The sequence below is a fragment of the Gigantopelta aegis genome, chromosome 14 (genome assembly GCF_016097555.1).
Source record: "Gigantopelta aegis isolate Gae_Host chromosome 14, Gae_host_genome, whole genome shotgun sequence".
In the NCBI taxonomy this organism is placed as follows: Eukaryota; Metazoa; Mollusca; class Gastropoda; order Neomphalida; family Peltospiridae; genus Gigantopelta; species Gigantopelta aegis.
In genome coordinates this window covers 20,751,338-20,775,732 of record NC_054712.1, presented here as the reverse complement: position 1 = coordinate 20,775,732, position 24,395 = coordinate 20,751,338, and the positions used below count along the sequence as shown (strand labels likewise).

General features: G+C 39.0%; 2 protein-coding genes across 2 annotated transcripts in view; both read left to right on the top strand.

The window, feature by feature from the left end:
- Positions 1-16,208, top strand: part of LOC121389131 (coadhesin-like) — a 24,518-nt gene extending 8,310 nt beyond the window's left edge. The window contains exons 6-13 of the mRNA XM_041520742.1: positions 7-189; positions 1,841-2,032; positions 7,163-7,351; positions 9,791-9,965; positions 10,826-10,953; positions 12,844-12,981; positions 13,534-13,691; positions 16,003-16,208. Of these exons, the coding sequence (XP_041376676.1) occupies positions 7-189; positions 1,841-2,032; positions 7,163-7,351; positions 9,791-9,965; positions 10,826-10,953; positions 12,844-12,981; positions 13,534-13,691; positions 16,003-16,164 (1,325 nt within the window). The 3' untranslated portion in view covers positions 16,165-16,208. The remainder of the gene's footprint in view (positions 1-6; positions 190-1,840; positions 2,033-7,162; positions 7,352-9,790; positions 9,966-10,825; positions 10,954-12,843; positions 12,982-13,533; positions 13,692-16,002) is intronic.
- A 6,924-nt stretch (positions 16,209-23,132) lies between these two features.
- LOC121389432 (hemicentin-1-like) overlaps positions 23,133-24,395 on the top strand; it is a 49,190-nt gene continuing 47,927 nt past the window's right edge. The window contains exon 1 of the mRNA XM_041521060.1: positions 23,133-23,572. Coding sequence (XP_041376994.1) covers positions 23,254-23,572 — 319 coding nt within the window. The 5' untranslated portion in view covers positions 23,133-23,253. The remainder of the gene's footprint in view (positions 23,573-24,395) is intronic.

Below are 24,395 nucleotides of genomic sequence, written 5' to 3'. Positions count from 1 at the left end.
CGGTGTTTTGGTCAGCGTGGCAGGACCCTGTTCCACTCCCAACCTGTCCTGTGACGTGTGGAACGGGAACTATAACATACACACGGACACGACAGTGTAACAACCCTCCACCCAGCAACGGGGGAAACAACTGTCTGGGATCGTCATTACAAGCTGCATCACAGTTCTGTAACACTCAGAGCTGTCCAGGTGAGTTAAAGGAATGGAACCATATTACTTATCGAGTCACCTCTAAAATGTTTGTGGCGTCAGATTTAGGAAATGTTGTGTATTTTACCCTCAGTACAAGCGCGTATGCAGATGGGGTGGGGGGGGGGTCGGGTTGAAACTTCTGCTCCAAGCGACTTTTCTTCTCTTTTTTTCAAAGTATTTTCCAGGGATACATACAGCGTATTAGTGGACATATACACCATGGATAAAAATACTACCACCCCTCACCTCTATAAACATCGCTTGCCACAGTTAAGATGGTCCCCTCCCCTCCCCCGCACAATTTCCTGCAGTACTTTGCGACCGTTTGGTCGCTGGAAAGCGAAAGCTGGAGAGTGATAATGTGTGTGCCCAGTACAGCGTTCTCGAAACTTAATTGGATACAAACACGAAAAAATAAGTTGAAATGAAATGAAGTATAGGTAACCGTACACCAAATAATATTTGAGTGGGTCAAAGTTCGAGGTGCACCCAACTTTTCATCCCACAGTTGAGGCTACCAGTCCTGCGATTGGTGATAAACGTTAGAGTGTTTGTTGTGATAAACGTTAGAGTGTTTGTTGTGATAAACGTTAGAGTGTTTGTTGTGATAAAAATGTAACTTAATTTTAACTGGTGTCATTTTCGGGGTCCCACTAAAAATAGCATGGCCATTTGTGTGCAGAACTTGGGTAGTTATTGACGTTACCCGTCATCTCTGAAATGATCAGCATAACCCCTATTTTTTCTGATTCATTTTAAGGGTGAGGGGTGGTAGTATTTATATCAATGGTGTATATGTCGACTGATACGCTGCATGTAGGAGATTTTGCCAAATATGTTACCATTGTCGTCTATGGGATTTGATTTGGTGGTATACATCCTATATGATCTTCTCCAGTTGGACGAAAATGAAATTCTAAACTCAGGCCCGTTATAACGATATATGTAGTGTGTGTGTGTGTGTGTGTGTGTGTGTGTGTGTGTGTGTGTGTGTGCGTGCATGCGTGTCGTGTGTGTGTGTATATGTATGTGTGTGTATCTGTGTGTGTGTCGTGTGTGTGTTTGTGTGTGTATGTGTGTGTGTGTGTGTGTGTGTGTGTGTGTGTTACAAACACTAGTGGGTGGGGCACATTCGCTAGTGTAGGGGGGTAGGGGCATTAACCAGCTTTTAAAAATCTATATAGAGAAAACAAAAAGCAATGTTTTATTTAACGACGTACTCAACACATTTTATTTACAATTATATGGCGTCGGACATATGGTTAAGGACCATACAGATATTGAGAGAGGAAACCCGCTGTCACCACTTCATGGGCTACTCTTTTTGATTAGCAGCAATGGATCTTTTATATACACCATCCCACAGACAGGATAACACATACCACGGCCTTTGATGTACCAGTCGTGGTGCACTGGCTGGAACAAGAAATAGCCCAATGGGCCCACCAATGGGGATCGATCCTAGACCGACCGCGCATCAAACGAGCGCTGTACCACTGAGCTATGTCCCGTCCCCTACTGGCAATGAAGGCAACGGATCCCTAGTTACGGCCATAGTGTTCACGTATCAAAAGACACAACCGTCCATCGCAAATCTATAAAAAAAAAAAAGAAAAAAAAATAAATGTATCACCTTATTATGTTTCAGTTCACGGTGGATGGTCAGCGTGGCAGGACCCTGTTCCACTCCCAGCCTGTCCTGTGACGTGTGGAACGGGAACTATAACATACACACGGACACGACAGTGTAACAACCCTCCACCCAGCAACGGGGGAAACAACTGTCAGGGATCGTCATTACAAGCTGCATCACAGTTCTGTAACACTCAGAGCTGTTCAGGTAAGTTAGTGCGGGATCTTCAACTCAAACTGCATCACAGCTCTGTACACAGCCAGATTGTCCGGGTAAGTTAGTCTAGGATCTTCAACCCAAACTGCATCACAGTTTTGTACACAGCCAGATTGTCCAGGTAAGTTAGTCCGGGATCTTCTACTCAGACTGCATCACAGTTCTGTACACAGCCAGATTATACAGATAAGTTAGTCTGGGATCTTCTACTCAAACTGCATCACAGTTCTGTACACAGCCAGATTATACAGATAAGTTAGTCTGGGATCTTCTACTCAAACTGCATCACAGTTCTGTACACAGCCAGATTGTCCAGGTAAGTTAGTCCGGGGTCTTCAACTCAGACTGCATCACAGTTCTGTACACAGCCAGATTATACAGATAAGTTAGTCTGGGATCTTCTACTCAAACTGCATCACAGTTCTGTACACAGCCAGAGCTGTTCAGGTAAGTTAGTCCGGGATCTTCAACTCAAACTGCATCACAGCTCTGTACACAGCCAGATTGTCCAGGTAAGTTAGTCCTTCAACTCAGACTGCATCACAGTTCTGTACACAGCCAGATTATACAGATAAGTTAGTCTGGGATCTTCTACTAAAACTGCATCACAGTTCTGTACACAGCCAGATTATACAGATCTTCTACTCAAACTAAGTTAGTCTGGGATACTTCTACTCAGACTGCATCACAGTTCTCTACACAGCCAGATTATACAGGTAAGTTAGTCTAGGATCTTCAACCCAAACTGCACAGCAGATTATACAGTTTAGTCTGGGATCTTCTATTCAAACTGTACACACACAGCCAGATTGTCCAGGTAAAGTTAGTCCGGGATCTTCAACTCAGACTGCATCACAGTTCTGTACACAGCCAGATTATACAGATAAGTTAGTCTGGGATCTTCTACTCAAACTGCATCACAGTTCTGTACACAGCCAGATTATACAGATAAGTTAGTCTGGGAACTTCTACTCAGACTGCATCACAGTTCTCTACACAGTCAGATTATACAGGTAAGTTAGTCTAGGATCTTCAACCCAAACTGCATCACAGTTTTGTACACAGCCAGATTGTCCAGGTAAGTTAGTCCGGGATCTTCTACTCAGACTGCATCACAGTTCTGTACACAGCCAGATTATACAGATAAGTTAGTCTGGGATCTTCTACTCAAACTGCATCACAGTTCTGTACACAGCCAGATTATACAGATAAGTTAGTCTGGGATCTTCTACTCAAACTGCATCACAGTTCTGTACACAGTCAGATTATACAGATAAGTTAGTCTGGGATCTTCTACTGAAACTGCATCACAGTTCTGTACACAGCCAGATTGTCCAGGTAAGTTAGTCCGGGGTCTTCAACTCAGACTGCATCACAGTTCTGTACACAGCCAGATTATACAGATAAGTTAGTCTGGGATCTTCTACTCAAACTGCATCACAGTTCTGTACACAGCCAGAGCTGTTCAGGTAAGTTAGTCCGGGATCTTCAACTCAAACTGCATCACAGCTCTGTACACAGCCAGATTGTCCAGGTAAGTTAGTCCGGGGTCTTCAACTCAGACTGCATCACAGTTCTGTACACAGCCAGATTATACAGATAAGTTAGTCTGGGATCTTCTACTCAAACTGCATCACAGTTCTGTACACAGCCAGATTATACAGATAAGTTTGTCTGGGATCTTCTACTCAAACTGCATCACAGTTCTGTACACAGCCAGATTATACAGATAAGTTAGTCTGGGAACTTCTACTCAGACTGCATCACAGTTCTCTACACAGTCAGATTATACAGATAAGTTAGTCTGGGATCTTCTACTCAAACTGCATCACAGTTCTGTACACAGCCAGATTGTCCAGGTAAGTTGGTCCTGGATCTTCAACACAAACTGCATCACAGTTCTGTACACAGTCAGATTTACGAGGTAAGTTAGTCCTGGATCTTCCAACTCAAACTGCATCACAGTTCTGTACACAGCCAGATTGTCCAGGTAAGTTAGTCTGGGATTTTAAACTCAAACTGCATCACAGTTCTGTACACAGCCAGATTTACCAGGTAAGTTAGTCCGGGATCTTCAACTCAAACTGCTTCACAGTTCTGTACACAACCAGATTGTCCAGGCACGTTAGTCTGGGATCTTCAACTCAAACTGCATCACAGTTCTGTACACTGCCAGATTGTCCAGGTAAGTTAGTCTGGGATCTTCAACTCAAACTGCATCACAGTTCTGTACACAGCCAGATTTTAATAGATCATTGTAACATCACTAAATGCATCTAGTTAGGATTTGTAACTTGCAGGAATTTCAGCCAATTTCTACCCCTACCGATGAGATAATACAATAATAACCGATTGTAACAAAACAAACATTACGATCTCATCGGTTGTTTGCAATCGGCTATTATTGTACGAGACATTCGTATCGTGTGGGGTCACCTTTAGAATATTCGTTTCTGTAGACTTGCAGTCAGTGTGTTCTTGATTGTTCTAAAGACTGCAGAATCTCAAGTCAGTATCTTTGATGTGACAGTTTAGCACGCACCAACGTTTTAAAGATACTCGGCAGGGATCGAAATTGACTCAAATTCCTGCCAGTTACAAATTCTACCGGCCCGAATAAACTCTCACCGGCCTGTGGTGATGTTCACCTGGAAAAACTGGTCGGGGCGGCAGTATATCGAAATTGTTTTATAATATTTTTTGAAATTACATTTGAGTAACTTACATGTACATCCTTCTAAACTGTCAGAATGTTTGATAATCCAGATTTTTTTTACAATGATCACGAAGATAAGCATTTACAGAGGCGGATCCAGCGTGGAATGGAAAAGGGGTCATAACGAGGCTGTATTGCAGGGAAATAGGGAATGAGTGCTGGTAGTAATAATGCAATTTAAAAAACTATATTGTCATAACAGGCAGGGGCGGATTTTAGGATTTTTATAGGGAGGGGGTGCAACGCTTAAAAAGGACACCTACAGTATTTAGAAGTCAGTTAACATGTATTATCTATAAGGTAGGCTAATCTTTCACAGAAATATCAAACTAACCATTTGGAGTGGTCACCTACTGTAACATCTTAGCTCCACCAATCCCTACGCACCCCCACCTCCGACGTCATTGGTAGCGAGTGGCGTACTTAGGGTATGACAAGTATGGCACGTGGCCTGGGCCCAATTTGACAAAACATCGTAAGCCTAGTTTTGCACGTAAACGTAAATCTACGACTAAACCACAGTTCTTGTTACTATTAACAATAAACCAAATATAGTTTAAAATACACATATTTCATTTTCTTTTATCAATAAAATGCTCCATCTTCCGTAAAGATATCATTTTTTTGCGTGAAATAGATTCCAAACACCTGTAAACGTGTGACCGGTTTAACTGCTAGTCGCAGACGTAAAATTACGATATTTTCTGAAATTGGCTCCTAGGCGCTACTGAGCAGTTTCTGTTAAAATCAGACGTTATCTAAAAGATGGGTGTCAGATGTTAGGACGGGCGCAATTTGACCGGCCTCGGTGGCGCATTGGTTAAGCCATCGGACTACAGGCTGGTAGGTACAGGGTTCGCAACCCGGTACCGGCTCCAACGCAGAGCGAGTTCTTAAGGGCTCAATGGGTAGGTGTAAGGCCACTACGCCCTCTTTTCTCTCACTAACCACTAACCAACTAACAAATAACCCACTGTCCTTAGCAGAGTCCAGATAGCTGAAGTGTGTGCCCAGGACAGCGTGCTTGAACCTTAATAGGATATAAACACGAAAATAAGTTGAAATGAGCAAACAAACAAGTAAACAAACAAACAAGCAAGCAAACAATTAAACACTTACCTCTGTTGACAAATCCACTCAACACTTGTAGAAAATAGTACAAAAGGACAGAAAAGTGGACAGGTGTCGTCATTAGGTAGTGTTAAATCAGACATTTTATATTTATAGGCCTACACATTTAAGATACATATGATTATAAATGTCAAAAGGCGATTCTGTTCGCACATTTCGCGAAGATAGAGTATATTCTTTGGAATGTTCGTAGTATCGCTTTGACATCAGTAAGCATATTAATTAAAACGTAAAAGCAGTGTTGACGTCACGTCATAGAAATGTTGCCCCCGTACACGAGAGCTATCAGCGGAACAAAAAGTTACTTGAGACTTTTTGCTGAGCTGATGGCTCACGTGTGTGGTCAGTTTTCTGAGTTTTTCGTCTCTCGTGGTCATGAGGAAAATATCTATCGCGTTTGATAGTTTTGGCAACGTCTGTCAAAAATCTCACCGCGTGTGGGCTACGTGAGTTATCAGCTGAGATGAATTCACCAACTGACCAATGGAATCACGAACATTACGTCAGTGTGACGTCATCGTGACAATCTTAAGCAAAAAAAAAAAAAAAAAAAAAAGAAAAAAAAGAATCACCCCCCCAAAAAAAACCCACACACACACACAAAAAACACACAAAAAAACAACAACCCCACACACAATAAAAAAACCCCCCACAAAACACCACAAAACCCCCACAAAACCTAGTTCAGCACTTAGTTCATCGTATGCGCTGAAATTGCTAAGAGCTATCAGCTAATAGTTCTCGTCTGCGCTGAAATTGCTAAGAGCTATCAGCTAATAGTTCTCGTCTGCGCTGAAATTGCTAAGAGCTATCAGCTAATAGTTCTCGTCTGCGGTAGGCTTTATGGTAACGTTTCCGGCAATTTTCGTATAGGAAATGTCGAAATACCATTGAAATACACATCCAGGAACACTCCCCTGGATCCGCGCCTTACAAGGAGTAAAGCTAACGCATGACCAAAAAAAAAAAAAAAAAAAAAAAAAAACTGCGACGCAATAAACAAAAATGAACGTGGCATCCTTTTATTTACAATTTTGAATCTGTTACTATTTTAACAATAGTTGACCTGGGGGTCTAACATTTTTACCCAAGGTGCCAAATATCCATATAGTAATGGCTGTAAAATATCAGTTACAGTCCCCATACCTTTTTATACAATTCCATTTTCAGTAATGTTATCTTTTTGGACATGTAGCCATATGAATAAAGTACTTTTGATTTGATACGTTTTTATTAGTATTAAAGTTTACAAGTGTACGTTTTGTATATTTTAGTTGACGGCGCCTGGTCAGCGTGGGGAAGTCCTGTGATGTCATCATGCAGCGTCACGTGTGGAGGAGGGACTCAAACTGTGACTCGGACTCGCACTTGCACGGATCCAGCGCCAAAGTCTGGTGGTTTGAATTGCGTTGGAGATTTTCAAAATGTCACCATTGTAGCCTGCAATACCCACGACTGTTCGAGTAAGTTACACTATTTAAAGCAGATTTTTTCCCTCTAAATAATATGAGAAATATTTTATAAAATACTTAGATTTTTTTTTTTTGCTTGAACTATTATCGAATGAACATTCGGCTGCGCAATAAGTCCTCTTCTTGTTTATGGAATCTGTAAAAATGTTTTTGGCGCCAGTACTGGCGTCTATAACAGTAAAAATCGTTCTGTACACAGAGTAGGAACCATGCTAGCTCGAGTGACCTCTAGCTCTGCCCTACAACATATAAACAAAGGGGAGGGCTAGAGGTCACTCGAGCTAGAACCATGTATCGAATATTGTGTATAGACAACACACCTGTCAGTGAGTCATGCATACCCTCAGGACTCTATCATAACCTTTTTCCCCGTCCCAACCAGTGCACCACGACCGTTATATATCAAAACCGTGTTATGTGCTGTCCTGTTTGTGGGAAAGTACATAAAAAGATCCCGTGCTACTAATGAGGTTTCCTGTCTAAGACTATATGTCAGAATTACCAAATGTTTGACATTCAATAGCCGATTATTTTATTAAATCGGTGTGCTCAAATGGTGTTGTTAAAGGCATACTGTCACGGATTTAAGGGCCTTATTTCTCTAAAAATGGATAATAAATAAAAAATACATTAATTGTTAGAAACCAAATCTAGCTATCACATCACCTTTACTGAACCATGATGGAGTGAAATCCATGTCATCCCTCTCGGCAATTTTAGTTTTTGAATTATGGACCATTGCCATAATTCAATTATTTTTTCAAAATGTCATTAATAAATGGAGTATGGTGGTTATGAAGATGGTTGAATAAAGTACATTTAGGGACAAATCAAATTATTTTTGTTCAGGTAATACTTTGTTAGACCATTAAATAGGTCAGTGGTCTGTGACAATATGCCTTTAAACAAGAAAAACAACCTTTATCTAAACATTTTTTTTTTTTTATACATCAGTCTTGTGTAGAAACACGATATTAAATATACTGTGACAGATTTGTAATCGCCATGCGTGTAATGGTTAAAGCCTAGGCCTCGATTTTAGCAAGACCGGATCTTTTATATGCACCATGCGAGAAATAGCCCAATGGGCCCACCGACGGGGATCGATCCCAGGCCGACCGCGCATCAAGCGAACGCTTTACCACTGTGCTACATCCCGCCCTAAGGACTGAATCAATTCAAATAATAATAATTGAAAACAATCAAATCTAAAAGTTATTTTGTATTTGTCAAATAATAATAATTGAAAACAATCAAATCTAAAGGTTATTTTGTATTTGTCAAATAATAATAATTGAAAACAATCAAATCTAAAGGTTATTTTGTATTTGTCAAATAATAATAATTGAAAACAATCAAATCTAAAGGTTATTTTGTATTTGTCAAATAATAATAACTGAAAACAATCAAATCTAAAGGTTATTTTGTATTTGTCAAATAATAATAATTAAGATAAAAATATTAGACTAAACCATGCTTTGAACATTTGAGTGCAGGTTGCAGAACGAAAATGTGGTTTTAATAATCTACAGAAAAGACTTTTTTAAAATAAATAAGAACTAAATACTATTAGATCTTTCAGTTTATCATTACAAAAGTTAGGATAGGGCCTAGTAAGTTCGCAAACTTGTGCTCAATCCTTTTGTTGTTTATGCAATAAAATATGTCTTTGAACCAAAAAAAAAAGAAGTTATAAAACTAACAGCATTTTGCATTCTGCCCAAACCAATTAGAGATCTACAATGAATCTGCAATTAAAATTGATACCATCAAAATAAGTGGCTTTTTGTGAATAATAATAATAATAATAATAGACCTCTTTCACACTCCACTGCGCATGTCCGTGTCGCGGAGCAACCCGTGGACGCTAACCGTGAACTCACGGGAGATCTCGCAAACATAGCCCTGTGTACAAGTTGGTGTGTGTGTGTGTGTGTGTGTGTGTGTGTGTGTGTGTGTGTGTGCATAGACAGGCCACGCAATAGGAATGTTAATATTTCCATGATTAATTATTCTAACAGTAGGGAACCCGAAAATTCTGTCCACATCCAAACAAAGACTTATTGGAAACATTTGTGAATTATTGCTTATCACGAAATAAAAAATATTTTGTTGTTAACGTCCGAGAAACCATGGGTTCGGATCCGTACATAATAAATATCGGATATGGGCTGAAGTAATATTAATGTATGCGCGTGTGCGCACGTGTATGTATGCAGATATTTATCGTATTTAACATGATTTAAATAGGGGGGGGGGGGGGGGGGGGGGGACACACACTATTATGAGATTTTGTTTATATTATATTATATTATATTATATTATATTTATATTTATATTGTATTTTGAGATTTTATTAATGAATGAATGATGAATTTGTTTATTATATTATATTATATATATTATATTATATTATATTTTTAAATTCAGTTAGCTGTGGTGAATCAGTTCTAGGAATCCTACCCACGGCTAGAATTATCGGCGGTGAGACGGCCACGGCGTGTGAGTTTCCATGGGTAGCGGCTGTTATACGTGACAACATCCTCATCTGCGGGGGCGTGCTGGTCGACGAAACACACGTGGTCACTGCAGCGCACTGTTTACAGTAAGGAATTCAGAGGGGGCACATTCTACACAGTGATTAAAGGCACAGCCTGTAGTCATTAAGGTCCTGGCTTTGTAAATTACACACGCGAATTTTAATTCAGTTTTCCTTAATTTTATTTTAAATTATTAAATTTGAATCTCATTAGTTTTTGTGTCTATTAAAATTATCAATGCTGAAGTGAACAGTTTAGGTAAATTTTAATAGTTTACCTAATTAACTATATCATGGGGAAAAATAGATCATAATATTATTACATAAATTAATAAAATATTCATCGGCAAAGCCTCGAGACATTTGCTATTCTAAACTACACAGGATAAAGTCGATATCTTAAAGGTCCTATGTCAAAGTTGAAACTACACTATTTTGTTATTTTCACATTTATTTGTAGTAAATAACTAGAAATAAATCGATCCCACAGTATATTATTTCAATAATTAATTCAATAATAAAAATATTGTACTGGTCGACAAGAGGGGTTTGCGCAATAATTTGTAGATAAATATAGCATGGTCACCATCTTTGTTTCCTTGTCGGTCGTCTGCAAAGAATTAGGGGAAACACCTTAGTGTGTTGAATGTGTACGCATAAAACAGTGACGACATTTGTTACTGCATGTGACACACTGTCAAGATTCTGCCTAAAATACTTTTTTTTCTACTAGTAAATGGCATTATTATAAAAAAAATTAATAAGAATATAGCTGAAGCAATAAACTATGTTTTAATGAAGATTTCTTTTTCTTTTCTTTTCTTTTTGAGCGGGAGCCGCTTATATATTGCAACTTTGACATAGCACCTTTAAGACAGTAACCGATTATTCTCTGTGTTACCTGAAATCGTATTTCTATTTTCCAGACAAATGGGATCATACTCTGTACAGGTGGGGAAACATTACTTCGACGATACACAGAACACTCAGTATCTTCAGGAAATCTCGGCAAAAACAGTGCTCCACGAAAAGTTTGGTATAGGAGGTCCACTGTGTAAGTATTAACGTATACTCAAAGGCATTCGAGACGGAGGGTTTCGAGAAAATGTCATGGTTTTTGTTTAATTGTTTCTTTGTTTTTTGGGTCGTTTTTTTTTGCGTTTTGCTTTTATTTATTTTTTTTTTTTTTTATTTATTTATATATATATTATATATATATATATATTATATATATATATATATATATATATATATATATTTTTTGGGGGGTTTTTTTTTTGGGGGGGATACTGTTTTTGTTTTGGGTAGGGGTGGGATGTGTGAGTCTTTCTGGGTTGTTTTAAATACACTTCGCTCTAAAAACGATACTTTTTCTCTGAGAAAATAGACAATAATATTATACTGAACATTAATATTAATCTACTTTTTCTTTAATTTATTTGTGAATTATTCAGTTTGAATCCCACGGGTTTGTGGGTTTATTAAAATTATCAATATCTTTTATAGTCTGAAAAACTACATGTATTAAAATGTTCGCGTTTCCAGTATATGAGCATTTTAAACTTTTCCTGTTTCGTGATTTTCCTACAGCAAGCCATGCCAATATATTGTTCTAGATGTATATTTGACAACACAAAATGCACTAAAGTCATTCTCGATTTCGTCATTTCGTGGGGTTTTTCTTTCTTCCATACTTTAACTCCCTTTCCTTTACTTCCAGTGTTCATCAATAACACCACTATATCTGAGCTTTTTTATGCTTTCATAAATGTTATATTCATATTTATTACTTTTATAAAAATATTTAGGCATACGGGGGTGGGTGGGTGGGGGCAGCCAGTCCGCATTAAACGAAAATGCCCGAATCGGGATAACAACGTTTATTCATATTAGCATTACTATCAAACAGCTATATAATGATGCAAACGAATCACTATGTATTTTTTTATATATGGATTACAACTAATTTTGAGGGTACAATGATGGAAATACATGGTAAAAAGGTCTCAGGTTAGCATATTTTACCCGAATATCTCTATGATTTTTGACCGAATTTGAGGTTTTGCCCCCTGTCTCGTATGCTTATGGTAATATACAATAGTTATATTATATGTGTCATGCATATTGTGCAGAAACACTTGCCATAACAAGACTGTAAAGTAGTGATACCAGAGCCTAACACTACCATATTTGTTTCTGGGGTAATAAACTGGTTGAAAAACAATTCGGGTCTCTTTGATCACCACTTACACTAAGAATAAAATCTTATAAAATTGCGCCCACGTAACCGATAACCCCCCCCCCCCCCCCCGCCCCTGCATATATTCCCGCATACCCATCTGATTACTTCGCTTTTCAACTGGTTGTGTGTGTGTGTGTGTGTGTGTGTGTGTGTGGTGGTAGGTGGGACATTGTATTATCTTCAGAAATAGGGTTGAGTAGCTAGTACCTCCCCTCCCAGACCCGTATCAGGAACATTTTGTTTTCAATCTTGATTAGCATCATTTCTAATCAATTGGAATATGATGAGCAACTACTGTTTAATGTTTTAAAATTGTGTAGCGATCTCTGAAACTTAGGTAACGATCTTTGAAACTTGCGTAGCGATCTCTAAAACTTGCATAGAGATCTCTGAAACTTGCGTAACGATCTCTGAAGCTTGCGTAACGATTTTTGAAACTTGCATAGAGATCTCTGAAGCTTGCATAGTGATCTTTGAAACTTGCATAGCGATCTCTGAAACTTGCATAGCGATTTCTGAAACTTGCATAGCGATCTCTGAAACGTGCGTAGCGATCTCTGAAGCTTGTGTAGCGATATCTAAATTTGCATTAGCAATCTCTGAAACTTGCGTAGCAAATCGCAACGCGATATTGAACAAAATGCTCCCTGCCGTTTCCAATGCTATATATGTCTTCATATCTTTTTTTCTGTCTGTTTTCAGTGAACGACATTGGTGTGTTAACGTTAAGCACCCCAGCCGTGTACGGAGACTGCGTTAGGCCGATATGCGTAGCCAACAGCACACGAAAACTCAACTACAGTCTTCCTGGAATCGTCATAGGCTGGGGAGTCACACAAAGTTAGTATTCGTGTAACTTACAAGACTTATATCGCAGAATTTGACTTGCTATCATACGCATTTGCTTTTGTTTGTTGTGTTCTTGCGTTTAAAAATAAAATCAAAGAAACGAAAAAACACCCCCAAAAACCCAAACAAACATTTTTTTTTTTTTGGCAGATACATGAATTTGTAATGGGGGTGGGGGTAATATTAATGTAACATAGTTCCACGTCACGGAAAGGCAAAATAAATACTGTACTACGTCCGCGCCTGAAAACAGAACACCACCAATATATATATATATATATATATATGGTCTACAATAAACTGTTACATAAATACCGTATTTCCCCACTCTGTCTTTATGGCATGGGCTATAATAATACATTAAAAGCTTTAATAGCATACTTCTGACTAGCTCGAGTCACCTCTAGCCCATCCCTTATTGATAACTTGTCATTTGATCCCGGAAAAAAGAATGTAATTAACCAATTACAAGACAAAACTCACTCGCCATCAGTTTACAATAATCTGTATTTATAATTATATTACATTTGACTATTTATCCAGCCAACATACGGAAGCCCAGTAGCGAGTTGCGGAAGGTGTCTTTGACTATGTACGACAGCGAACCTTGCAGGACGTTGTTCAACGAACCCACCAGCATCGTCAGCGACGGCGTCATGTGTGCTTCAAACGGGCAGCTGGGAGGAAAAGACGCATGCTCGGTAAAACAGATATATAATTCATTAACGTCTCACCTTAATAAAACAACATAGCCCAGTGGTAAAGCGCTCGCTTGATGCGCGTTCGGTCTGAGATCGATCCTCGTCGGTGGGCCCATTTGGCTATTTCTCGTCCCAGCCAGTGCACCACGACTGGTATATCAAAGGCCGTGGTATGTACTATGGTGTCTGTAGGATGGTGCATATAAAAGATCCCTTGCTACTACTAAAAATAAATTTAGCTGGTTTCTTCTCTAAAACTAAATGTCAAAATTATCAAATATTTAACATCCACTAGCGAACGAGAGGCGGGACGTAGTCCCGTGGTAAAACGTTCGCTTGATGCGTAGTCGGTCTATGATCGATCCCTGTCGGTGGACCCATTGGACTATTTCTCGATCTAGCCAGTGCTCCACAACTGGTGTAACAATGACCGTGGTATGTACTATCCTGTCTGTGGGATGGTGTATATAAAAGATTCCTTGCTGCTAATCGAAAAGAGTAGCCCATGACGTGGCGACAGCGGGTTTCTTCTCTCAATATCTGTGTGGTCCTTAACCATATGTCTGATGCCATATAATTGTAAATAAAATGTGTTGAGTGCATCGTTAAATAAAACATTTCCTTCCTTCCTTCCAAAAGCGGATGATTAATAGATCAATATGCACTAGTGGTGTCATTAAACAAAACAAACAAAATAATAAAGCAAAGATGAAAGTACATGATATGAGTTATTCCTTATGCAATTATGAGAGCCTACATATTAATACAAGTATGTACAATAACAAATAAAATAAAATAATACAAAATAACATGCAAGGCCATTTTACGATTTTAACAATTTCCGATCGTTCCAACCACTTCTCCTCTTTTGATTTGCACTGCCGACAACCGTCTTTATACTTTCCCGATGCTGTACTTTGCAACGATCGTTTTGCGCTCAGGTCTAGTCGAATACCTAACACATATTGTTCTAAATATTGTGTACAAAGATGGATTCCATAAATACAATTGTAATGGAAGCAGCCATCTTTGTCACATAACATAAAATTGTCTATATACACGGCTGTCATTGAGGACTGGCTATCTACACAGCGGTCATATTGTTGCGGTAATGTAGTAGTGGACGTGTTGGGTTATTTTACAGTCCACCCAGTTTCTCATCAAGTCGTATTTCGGATGTTGAGGTATATCAGACATCAGAAAATTATAAGAATTCTCGTTTTGGCGCATCTCCCATTTTCCGTTCGCGTAATACATTAAATTTTAGGCATCATTTACCTGTTACGCAAAATGAAATGGATCACTTGATTGTTATGACGTAACCCGTCAACAGAAGGAAGGATGAAATGTAATTATGTTGGAATAATTACCTTTCGCTGGTCTGTAACTAAGAGTAGCTCAAGCCGCTACTGCGGGTTTCTTCTTTCTCTACACCAGTTACCATTGTTAGACACCGAACAGTTGTATTCTAAAAAAAATATACTGGTATTTCATTAAACACATATACTTAACGGTAGTCATAGATGATAACCCCGTCCTATCGAGCGCGCTAGAAAATATGCCAGGCACACGTTATATCCTAGCATATACTGAACTACAGTGGAAACGCATAACCCAAATTCCAGTTGTTATTGCTATCGCATGTGTGAAATTGCTATAAAACGCATAATAACCCTGACCCTTGTTTACAATTTCTGGGGTATTTACTGCTTGCTATAATACACCCACTTATTTACTTTGTTTCAAATATGTGTAGTAATAGTAGTCGCCTATAATGTTATAATATTTGTAATTAGGAGAGGACCTCGTTAGTTGGATAACTTGTGCCCAATCCTTTTGTATATATATATATATATATGCAATAAAATATGTTTCATACAAACACCCGCTTATACAGATGTATTGTTTTTCATTCTATCATTTTTACAAATATAAGGGTGACTGGTACATTTTGATTGAATTTCAATATATTAGGTACTTTAGAATAATTATTCTAAGTCTTAAACTAACCCTAATCCTAAAGTTTAAATTGAACAAATAGCCGGGACATAGTATTCCGGCTACAACAAAATTACATTTCATCTGGATTTTATTTTATGTACACATAATATTATACACAACTAAAGAAAAGTGCTTGAATTAGTCCACTTTAAAACCTAGAGGCGAGGCCACACGGTATGAGTGCCTCGTACGAAAATAACGAAATCGTAATGTTTGTCTTTCTTGTCAGTCGGCTATTTTCATGGTTATGATCGTACGTCGGAACACTCGTATTGTGTGACGTTACCTTAAGGTTGTTCATAACTTTCAGGGTGACTCTGGCGGACCAATAATGGCGGTTGTAGACAACAGATACTGGTTGTTCGGTCTCGTGTCCACCGGAAGAGAGTGCGCCTTGGAGGGGGAGACGGGATTCTATACGAAGATAGAAGCCTATTACGATTGGCTTACCAGTCACACTCAGTTACAATAAACACTGTTCAAGAATGTTCATATGATAAAAAGACATGCACGATATCAAGTTTTTGTTTTTGTTTTTCTCTGTTAAAATGTGGGTTTTTGTCCATTTCTCACACAGTTAGTAATTTATCACAAATAACATATTGTTATGCAAAGAACAAATTTGGGGGTATCTTTGGGGGATATACTGGTCTCCAAACTAAGTGACACTGGTCTCCAAACTAAGTGACACTGTTCTCCAAACTAAGTGACACTGGTCTCCAAACTAAGTGACACTGGTCTCCAAACTAAGCTGTATGACAAAACGTAAGACTTTAATTTTCTAATAGTCAATTTTCCCTTCATTTATAGCAATATACCTTCTGCTCCAGCTTTTGGTGTCTACATATGGCAACTTCTAAGATACAAGTGCAACCTTATTGTATGCATTGTTCTAACAACGCCATATCATTCTGGCACAGACGTTTTTCCATCAATGTTATGATGTCCAGGGACTCCTGGGGACATTCAAAACGTTTTATGGTAGACATTGTGACTAAATACGACGCATCACTGACCAAAATGATGGAAATGCTATTCCATTTTTTAAACTTTTCATTTCTTTGGTGAGGGGCGGGACGTAGCCTAGTGGTAAAGCGTTCGCTTGATGCGCGGTCTTCTCTGGGATCAATCCCCGTCGGTGGACCCATTGGGCTATTTCTCGTTCCAGCCAGTGTTTCACAACTGGTGTAACAAAGGCCGTGGTATGCACTATCCTGTCTGTGTTATGGTACATATAAAAGATCCCTTGCTGCTAATCGAAAAGAGTAGCCCATGAAGTGGCTACAGCGGGTTTCCTCTCTCAATATCTGTGTGGTCCTTAACCATATGTCTGACGCCATATAACCGTAAATAAAATGTGTTGAATGCGTCGTTAAATAAAACATTTCCTTCCTTCCTTCCTCTTTGGTGAAAATTTTGCAGATTTATTAATTTTTCATCGTTATAGATGACGTGGCGGACTTGACAGTTGTGTAGGCAGTACTTATGACGGGTGCCACCAGTGGGACAGGATATGCTCACCTTTCGCGTACACCTGATATCACTGTTTCTATGACAGTGATTCATGAGTGCATGTCATCAGAGCTGTACTTATTCTAATGAACTCTGTCTGGTGTTTATTTTGATTTAGAAACTATTCTGGGCGTGGCTGTCCTTTTTTGGTGATGCAAGAAGATCATCTCGGGAGTGGCTGTCCTCTATAATAATAATAATATAAATTCTTTATTTAGTGAGGGTAACACAGTTAGCAAAAGCTAATCTTCCCTGAGGCCCTCAGGTACAAACAATACAGAATTACAATGCATACATTTATGAACAAATAGAAAATACATATATGGCAATAAACATATGGACAAAATGATCCTATATTTAAAAACAGCAGTATTGGCGATGATCGGATAGCGTCAACCAAAGTACTGGTTTACTGAAAGCATGTTTTTTAGGTTTTGGAATAATAGATTTCTATCCTCTACATTTCGAAGGTTGTAGGGATTGTTTTCTCCAGGAATAAGTTTGAAAGATGTTTGCCTTCATTGTGTTTATAAATTTGTAAACATTTGTGATAGTATTCGTGTTTCCATTGTCATCCTAACTGTTTAAAATAGTGGGGCAGATGGATAATCGATCTACATCTAATATCATCCTTGCAGCTCTCTTTTGCAGTTTTAGTAAACGTTCTAATCCATCCTGATTACAGTTTCCCAAAATTACACAGCAGTAATCGATGATGTACAATATTCATTGTAGAAAAGTCTTCTTGCATCTAATTTAAATACCTAATGATTTTTGATAACAGATACAGACGTTTAGAGATCAGGGACACATGTTTAACCTGATTTGTCCATTTTAAATTATTATCAACTTTAATTCCTAAAAGTTTTTCGCATTCAGTGTGTTGCAGACGTTCTGAATTTATTATAAGAGAAATATCATTTTGGATTGTAACTTTTTGTCTTGTTCCTATAGTCATATATTTGGACCAATCTATAGACAAGGCACTAGATGGATTCCGAATCGAACCAATAAAATTTATTCTATTGTCTCCAGGAAATAGAATGGCCGTGTGAGGGTTATCAACCACTATTGTGCCTATTCGACTGCATTATGCAGAGAGACGGCCCTGACCATGTATTACAGTTTTGTCGTTCAGATGCCAAGATGCGTTTGATAACACAGTGCATTTTAAATAGAGAATATCATGATGGCCGCTAAATACGATTTATCTCACAACGAGTTATTTTAAGATGTATCTAACGAGAAAAAGCGAGTTTGATACGTTTTTAAACAACGAGTTGTGAGATAAATGGTATCTCACGGACACGAATGTATTATTCTATTTCTTACATATCTTATTTCTTAAAACTAGGTTTTAAGCAAATTTTACATCTGTATCGACTGAAAGATATTTACAACCCTTTGCACTTATAGCTGACTTACGCGTCACAGACACATGATTGCCATGTTAACTATACGTCACAGTGTAATCTATTTCCATCGTGCTGTTTTTTTTATTGGACGTATGTCATTGGTGACCTGGTCATCACCTAGGAGCAGCCAGTCGTATGTCTTGAAATTGTTAACACATGTATGCGTGTTCAAAAATAACGCATGGTGTTCTCACAAACGGGTAAGAATAATAGATAATTATACGAAAATAAAGCTGCGGACTTAGTTATCTGTTTATTATATACTGAGTGAAAGAAATAAGGAAGCACTTGGTGTTGTAGTGTAGTTGTCTATTAGTGTAGTGATATTTCTCGTTCCAGCCAGTGCACCACGACTGGTATCAAAGGCCGTGGTATGTACTACCCTGTCTGGGATGGTGCATATAAAAGATCCCTTGCTGCTAATCAGAAAGAGTAGCCTATGAAGTGGCAACAGCGGGTTTCCTCTCTCAATATCTGTGTGGTCCTTAACCATATTTCTGACGCCATATAACCGTAAATAAAATGTGTTGAGTGCGTCGTTAAGTAAAACATGTCTTTCTTTTGTTTAGTGTAGTGATGTCTGTACTAAGAATAAAGATGTAATATGGGATTGAATGTCAGTTATACACACGGTAATATCATTCGACAACTGGGCATAGTGTTCACATACGTACGATTATAAGTACAGTACAGTACATGTACAACAACAGCTAAAAGCTAATTCCAAACGAAACTAACATGGGAAGCTATTTTTGTCAACTTCAGGCGTGCGGATACGATCCCAATCGCTGCATGGAGCAATCGACATATTAATGTACGTATCCGTATACATTATCCGTATGCTTATGCGGACATATGCAACTTTAGCTATTCGTGTCATATCCATATCCTTATCCGTGTGTTTTTCAACACACATGAACACAGTTAACACTATGAATGGGGTTTTTGGTTGCCGTCATTATTTTCTAAAGGCGAACACACACGTACGCCTCGTACAAGAATAGCCGATTGCATAGCAACCGATGAGATCGTAATGTTGTCTTGCTTGTGACAACCGGCTATTCTCGTACGAGGCACTGGTATCGTGTGGCGTCACCTTTAGCGTTAGTGTGTTCCCTTAGGGGCCGTCCATAATTCTCAACATTTTCACGAGCGTACAAACCGTACGCGGGGGGGGGGGGGGGGGGGGGGGGGGTTAAGGGGCCAGCATACACTTTTTTTTTTTTAAATGAAAAATGTCGATCAACATTTTTCATTTGGGGATGTACACTTTTTTGGGGGTGGAGGGGTGTCAAAAGTGTACGATTTGTACGCTCGTGAAAATGTTGAAAATTATGGACGGCCCCTTATTTCTTCTTTCCTTCAGTATATTTAATCACTGAAAATAGATATTCACGTTATTTTTAATTTCTGACCCTCGCAAGCCGCTCTTCGATATCTTTTTGACATAGTCGAGGACCAGAGCTGGCTTAGTCGGTAGAACGCTCGCCTCCGGTGTTTTGATCACAGGATCGAATCCTCTCTGTGGATTCAGTCCATCAAGTGCAAGACGACTGGTATATCAAAGGCCTATGGTATATGCGTTATTCTGTCTGTGGGATAGTGCATATAAAAGTTCCCTTGTCGTACCTCACCGTTTAAAGGTAGCTCAAACTCTCGCTCCCCTCCACTCCCCTGGGATTAGTTCAAGAAGAGCATTTTAGCTCCCCTTAATATTGTTAATTTATTATGTAGTATCAGTAAATGAATGAATGTTTAACGACACCCCAGCACAAAAATACACATCGGCTATTGGGTTTGTGGTATCAGTAAGGTAATATCATAGACAGCTTCCTATAATCTAAGTTAGGAGAGCAAATAATGTCTCTCCATATTTTTTTTTTAACGTCGAGATCTGCCTTGCTACTAATGGAAAAACATTTAACGGGTATGTGATAATTTGTTGGAATTATCAAATTTTTGACGTTCAATAGACATAAATATAGATAAAAATATGGTTTGTCCTCTCCCTCCCCCCACTAGACATTCTTCCTCTTCCACTCCAGATATCGTTCTTACGGGTCTGGTAATGGTGACTATAATTTGGTCTGCAAGTGTTCCCTTTTTTTTCTTCTTAGTATATACTGTACGTAGGCAGTTCATAATAACCGTTGATAGCAATTAAACACACACACACACACACACACACACACCACACACACACACACACACACACACACACACACACACTCACACATACACAAACGTGTATTAAAACTCTAAGGGCTGAATTTACAAACCTTGTTGTTATCTTATTCGCAGGGGCGGGCCGTAGCCCAGTGGTATAGCGTTCGCCTGATGCGCGGTAGGTTTGGGATCGATCCCCGTCGGTGGGCCCATTGAGCTATTTCTCGTTCCAGCCAGTGCACCACGACTAGTATATCAAAGGCCGTGGTATGTGCTAGCCTGCCTGTGATATGATGCATATACAAGATACCTTGCTGCTAATGGAAAAATGTAGCGGGTTTCCTCTCTTAAGACTATATGTTAAAATTACCAAATGTTTGACATCCATTAGCCGATGATTAATCAATCAATGTGTTCTAGTGGTGTCGTTAAACAAAACAAACTTCTTATCTTACACGCGCGTAACACCATGCATTTACAATGCTTAAACACCCGTGGTTAAGAAAAACAGGCGTCGTAGAATCTTTCTTTCTTTTAACTTTATTCCGTGCTTATATCCAATTAAGGTTCAAGCACGCTGTCCTGGGCACACACCTCAACTATCTGTTTGTTGGTAGTTGCTTAATGGCTAGAGAAGAGGGTGTAGTGACCTTACACCTACCCACTGGACCCTTAATAACTCGCTCTGGGTTATCAGCCGGTACCGGGCTGCGAACCCTGTACCTACCATCCTGTAGTCCGATGGCTTAACCAATGCGCCAGCGAGGCCAGTCGTAGGTTCTGATCCGGCCTCTGGATGTTTGTAATTAGCAGCAGTAAATTAAATATTTAATCAATGTAATATTACAGCGCGATAGAGGCGCGAAATTGCACCTTTAATATATTGCACCGTTATGTTTAACTCATAATTCACAATATGAATTTCATTGAGACATCGTGGGGGTTGGGTGGGGGTGGAGGTTTGCACGTGAGAATAATAAGAAATGTTATATAGCGAAACACCCAAGGTGTTGGGGAAACTTGAAAAATAAAAATCACGCATTGCATTCCAGGCTCGTTTTTCTACCGAAGTGTGGGGGGGGGGGGGGGGGGGGGGGGGGAGGTGCGTGGAGTGGGAAGGCAGAGCAGCACGATATGCTGTTGAATCGTTCCTGTTTGGACTACGACTGGTATATCAAAGGCCGTGGTATGTGCTATCCTGTCTGTGGGATGGTGCATACAAAAGATCCCTTGCTGCTAATGGAAAAACGTAGCGGGTTTCCTCTCTATGACTGTGTCAAAATGACCCAATGTATGACATCCAATAGCCGATGATTAATAAATCAATGTGCTCTAGTGGTGTCGTTAAGCAAAAAAACCCAATCCCAAACTTTTGTTTTGTTCCCGTATTAAATTAGTTACATTTTCAATACTACCCGTAGAAATCATCCTGTCCGTGTTGAATGAAAAAAAGAAATGTTTTATTTAACGACGCACTCAACACATTTTATTTACGGTTATACGGTGTCAGACATATGGTTAAGGACCACACATATTTTGAGAGGAAACCCGCTGTCGCCACTATATGGGCTACTCTTTCCGATTACCAGCAAGGGATCTTTTATTTGCGCTTCCCACAGGCAGGATAGCACAAACCATGGCCTTTGTTGAACCAGTTATGGATCACTGGTCGGGTCACTGGTCGAGCCTGCGGAGCACTCACTCAGGGTTTGGTCTTTAAAAATCCCACCTACCCATTGAGCCGATTAACCACGCGGAGGCAATGAAGGCTCACAAGCACAGAATCGGGCGCAAATAAAAGATTGCTGCTAGTCCCAGGTCCCAGTCGGGCATGGATTTTTAATCCAAATACCGACTCCAAACCCTGAGTGAGCTCCGCAAGTCGGTAGGTAAATAAAGTGATCCATAACTGGTTCAACAAAGGCCATGGTTTCTTTCTTTAAAAGATCTATTACTTAGTCATTGTGAACCAATGGAATAAATAAGTAAAATAAAACGCTAAACAGGTTTTCATTATTTGTTCAGTAGGTTAGTAATGTATGCACGTGTCTGGTTTAAGAAAGAACAGGAACAAAACACCTGAAAGCGCCAGTTCTACAAGGTTTAGGAGGCCACCGTAAACGCTCTAGGGGACCTGTTAAACTCATACATATATACACGTACATACATACATACAAAATGGTAATCGATAAAAAGGAATAACAGATGGACTTTTTAATATTAATACAGAGGACCTTTAAAACATGTTGGATTTTCACGCACACCTATTTTAGTTTTTGTGTCATCGGGTATGAAGGTTTCGTCGTAAAGATCTACATGAAATCCACTTCCCATTCTAATGTGAGGAGGACTTGAAAACTAAATTAAAACACATTGATTCCATGTGTGGTGGTGTGGTTTAGGCGAAATGACTTGAAAACTAAATTAAAACACATTGATTCCATGTGTGGTGGTGTGGCTTAGGCGAAATGTCTAGAGCTCTTTTCTTTCCGTTATTTATACTCAAACTGTTATGTGCAGTTTGTTTATTTTCTTACGTATCTACGTACGTTCTTACGCACAACAGTCAAAACAGTGATGATGCCATACTCAGTATTAGGAGAGAACATTTTCAAAGTATTAACAGTTCAGCTGAACGTTGGACTGGTATCGAAAGTCGTGCTAAACGATCGGCGTTCTTGAAACCAAAATGGATTTACTGGGTGTGGGATATTTATGTTGCAAAAGACTGTCAAGATTTGATAGCGAGAGTAAACTCTGCATCTTTTCCGAAGTCGTTCTTGTATTGTGAGTATAACATAGATTTTGTATGCCACTACATATAGAGTTTATAGTACGTACCAGCAAGTGGTCAGTGATTGGGGTATCGAAAGCCGTGTTATTCACTGTCTTGTTCTGCATTTAAAATATAATGTGTTACTAATCATCACCTTTGTCTCTTTCTGTATATGTTCCCGTCTCTGTCTGTTTGTCTGTCTGTTTGTCTGTCTGTCTGTCTGTCTGTGTCTCTCTGTCTTTGTCCCTCTCTCTCTCTCTCTCTCTCTCTCTCTCTCTCTCTCTCTCTCTCTCTCTCTCTCTCTCTCTCTCTCTCTCTCTCTCTCTCTCTCTCTCTCTCTCTCTCTATATGTATATATATATATATATATATACTCTTCAAAAAAGTAGGGGAACTCTAATAAGAATTTACAATTGCCAAAATTGTAAGGTATATTAGCTGTGGGGAATTGGTATATTATAATAGTGAATTAATTGGGCAAACATTACAACCGGTAGTTCAGTATTACTGTAGGTTTTATGATCTTGAAGAACGATTGGAGTTGACGTTTTATTATCAGTAAATCGCAAATTCAAACAATAAAAATGACTGAAAACAAAACAATAACAACTGTATGATCAACAGAATGAAAAAGATTGACAGAAATAATGTTCCACAGTGATTAGTCGACCTTCCTGGAAATGGTCAAAATCGAGAATGACACCCCACACACGTGTAGGGGGCAACTGCGTGGTGCACGTGCAAACTATGGAATGTGTTTCGGTGTATTGATAAACAGACCTGAACGTTCTTTACTAGGGTGTCTGTGGTCAAAACGTATGTTCGGTCTAACAT